Here is a 3,786-nt window from a genome sequence, read left to right on the forward strand (position 1 = left end):
GGTATCTCCTATTCGTTAGCAGCAGTTATAATATTTTCCGTGGAATTGATTCTAATGTAGAACATTGTATATTTTATAAAAGTCTTATTATTACGTTTACAATTTGTTAAAAATTTTGGATAGTTAAAAATCTGAAAATTACAATTTAAAATGTTACAAATGAATATGTGTCCAATTTAATAATATTTGAAAACGGCATATAATGTAATTACTTTTGCACATAAGATATTTTTCGTTATGACCACATGTTTGCAATGCAATCGTGATTAATATGAAATATTCGTTCAACAATAAATATTATAACAATTTGTGTTTCGTTCAATTAATCATCATTTGCTTATTACATTCAAACAAAGGAGCAGTCATTATCATTATTGGCTTCCAGTCCAAATGCAAATACAGTTATTTCATATTTCACTCTATTGATTTTTAAAATACCAAAATTATCCCTATTTTTCTTTTGCCTTAGTTTTGAAATTATTTTCTTATACCCAATATTTGTCTTTGTGCCATGGCAATTTTTGTTGATGCCGATCCATTTGATTTCCCAGCAGCAGCAGCCGAACTTGCCACGCCAGCTTTGGGTTTTATTACCGTCAATGGTGGTGAATTATCAAATGTTGTACTACGTACCAACGTACCAGGTTGTGGTGTAGTCGTGTTTGTCGCGTTTGCTGTCTTTCCACTTAATTGAGATCCTTTGTTTGTTGCTTTTGTCGTTGTTGTTTGTTGTTTATTCTTTGCCTCATCCACCCTACGCCAAATCCCGGCAATACGTGATTGGGCTTGATTAATTTTTGCCGCAGCATTTTGTGCTGCAGTAACAGCCGCATTTGCCGAATTCAATGTTGAATTGCTACGCGATGGTGGAGTAGTGGTTGAAACCCTTGTCGACAATACGGCAATGCGTGCAGCATTGGTTGTTACCCTTATATTGACATTACTGTTTGCCCTTTGAGGTTTTGTTATGGAACCACCGAAAGTTCTGCGATTATTTGTTACAGATAAAGCGGAATTGGCTGATGTTGGGAGCTTTCGTGTACTGGCGGTTTTTTGCGGTGATGTATTGCTGCTGGGTGTAGACAATTGGCGTTTCATTGGCAGCTTTGAAAGTTTGGATTTTTTGGGACTAGTTTCAACTACTGGCACTGTGGAGGCATCCACGGATGGTTCATCTTTGACAAAGGTGCCTTGACGTTCCAGCGGGGCGGGCGGTGGTACTTCCTTTGCCACCTCGTTTGTGGTTTTCTCTTTAACTGCAGCATCCTTTAGAGGTTTCTTTTGGGCCAATTTGGTATTAGCAGCCACAACAGAAGTTCCATTGGGTTTTCTTAACTGCAAATTTGGTTTTGTTGCTGTAGCAGGTGTTGTCGCTTGTGCTTTCACCGGTTTACTTGGCTCACTGGTTTTTTGAAACTTCATACTATAGGGAGAGACATATTGTGGCTTCTTACCTCCCCGAATCGCCTTCACCGGCGAGGATTGTTCCTCTTCGCCATTTTCCGCATTAGCATCATTATGGCTCGCATTTTTTTCACCGGGTATAACAATCCTTGGTCTAATCACTTCTATTGTTTCCGTTTCTGGATCATCTGGCTCTTGTTCTTCTTCACAATCTGTCAAGACATGCGGTTTTGTATCATAGTTATGACATGATTCTGTTTCAGAATTCTGATCATATTCCAAACTTGTTAGATCTTGATCCAATTTAGTGTTCAATTCGGTCTGATCGGTTGACAACACAGTATCACTGGTTGTGTGTGTAAATCTATAATTTGAGGTTGAGGTTATATCTGTGGAATTGGCTTCTTGTTTTAAATGGGCCTGCAAATCAGAATAGCTTATAGTTTGAGTTCTATAACGTTCCTGACTAGATCTTCTTCGGCTGCGTGGTGTATTTTGTAAATCATTCTCTTGTTTTTGTTCATCATCACCATCACCGCTGTTGCACTTTCCATTCTCTAAGGTGTTGCTGTTGGTCTCATAGTTGGTTATCTCAATTTGTAGCGTCTCATCTTTTTGCGCCTCCTCAATTTTTCTTCTCAACTCTTCGCTCATTTCCCCATCAATGGTATAGGTACGATAACGATCTTTAACAACTTGTCGTTTCTGTTTCGGAGTTAGATTTCTTATTCCCAAGCCAGGAGACGATGTGTAGGATTTCTTTGGTGTACTTTCCGCTGAACTGAAATCATAATCGGATGGTAATGGTGTAATATTTCCATCGTTATAGGTATGTTGGTCATCATCGCGTGGCAATTGATCTTCACTGTAGCTCCGCAATGTTATGGTGTCACCATCCTCACCGCCCAATGTTACACCACCCCCATTAGCTGTTTCATAATTTGACACCGTCACGGTTGTGGCCATGCTGGCACAATCGTCGGCAATTTCAGATTGTATGCTGGAGACACTTATCATCGAGTCCAACAGTTCGTCCATTAAGCTGGGCGGTTTTATGTTATCCAGTAACAAGTTGCACGAAGAATTAACCGACTCCGCACTTCCGCTAAGATGTGGAGGCATTTGACCCAATGCTCTGCGTGCTACCAAACCAGCAGGTAATGTTTTGCGCGGGAATTTCGGAGACTTGAAATGCATTTGCGGAGAATTTTGCAGTGAATTCGGTTGTGTATGGGTATCTTGATAATAGCCAGAAATATTCAATGAATCCATTCCGGATGGTGGTCGAATATTGTCCAAATCCAGGCTATTAATGCTAAAGGTTAACTCTTCCTCACAATCAGTGTCTGCAGCCTGTAGGTTATTGGCCAGCTTTCTAGCCTCTTGGGCTATGAAGGTAGAATTTGTCATTGCACTGACATTGAAACACAACGAAGGAGCAGCGGCCGCAGTCTGCACAATACCACCCAATTTGAAATTCAGGCCACAGGAAGAATTTTCAGATGTTGCCGATTCGTGTTTATCTGTCTGTTTACCATCTATTTGGGTTTTATCCGATACATCCCCGCTCCTTTCATTTACCAACGTTTTGTCGGTATAACAATCAATGGATGACGGCTGAGAATCATAGTTATAACCACCATTGCCATTTGCCTGTTGTACACCAATATTATCGAAATCTAAAGATAAATCGGGTGCCGGCAATTCATCAATATTCGGTGTATTCTCTGCAAAATCATTTAGCTCCTTGTAATCAGCTGTGGTGGCTTGATCTTCATCATCTTCGTCATAGGTGATGGAGACAATTTTGGGTACCGACATACTAACACTGGGAAAACTTACATCATTGGGGCAAGTATCTTCATCCCAAGTGTCATTGGAAATGGATGCCGTTGTTGTGCAATCATTGCCGCCAGAACTATCCGTTGTCACTGTGGCTTGTACAAAATTGTGACTATGATGGGTAGGACCACTACTGTTGGTTCTCAACTGTTCAGCCGAAGAGACAAACTCAAGGGTTAATCTTTCGACCGATTTTAACATTAGATCAGGATCTTTGTGTTTTTCATTTTCCTGAGGTTTGTCATTCACTCTTGATTCCAATGAGACTGTGGTCTCCATAATGAACGATTGATTAGATTCATCACTTTGGACGTTATGGGCGTCCTCCAATTCCTCAGATTTACACCCAATACCGTTCATTATCCCGGGAACGTTCTCGTGATTTGGAAGATTTACGTCGTTGGGAACTACTGGATTCTGTTGTTCCGCCCCCACCACTGAGCTGAAGGGATTTCTTTGATCGTTTGTGCCTACGCCGGGACTGATGGTGATGCTGTTGTTGGTGATCTGTTGCTGCGGTAGTTGGTTCGGTTGTCGAAA

General features: G+C 40.8%; 1 protein-coding gene across 1 annotated transcript; it reads right to left on the bottom strand.

The window, feature by feature from the left end:
• Positions 1-477: 477 nt before the first annotated feature.
• On the bottom strand, positions 478-3,606 carry LOC133329430 (uncharacterized). Its single transcript, XM_061537905.1, has one exon. It carries the CDS (start codon positions 3,604-3,606, stop codon positions 478-480), a length of 3,129 nt encoding a protein of 1,042 aa, XP_061393889.1.
• Between the last annotated feature and the right edge of the window lie 180 nt (positions 3,607-3,786).

Source organism: Musca vetustissima, unplaced genomic scaffold (genome assembly GCF_032173495.1).
Source record: "Musca vetustissima isolate MV318-11 ecotype Yass unplaced genomic scaffold, APGP_CSIRO_Mvet_v1 utg294804, whole genome shotgun sequence".
Lineage (NCBI taxonomy): Eukaryota > Metazoa > Arthropoda > Insecta > Diptera > Muscidae > Musca > Musca vetustissima.

Excerpts from the sequence above, each read along its gene's own strand:
- LOC133329430 (XM_061537905.1), bottom strand. The coding sequence starts at position 3,606 with ATGAACGGTATTGGGTGTAAATCTGAGGAATTGGAGGACGCCCATAAC.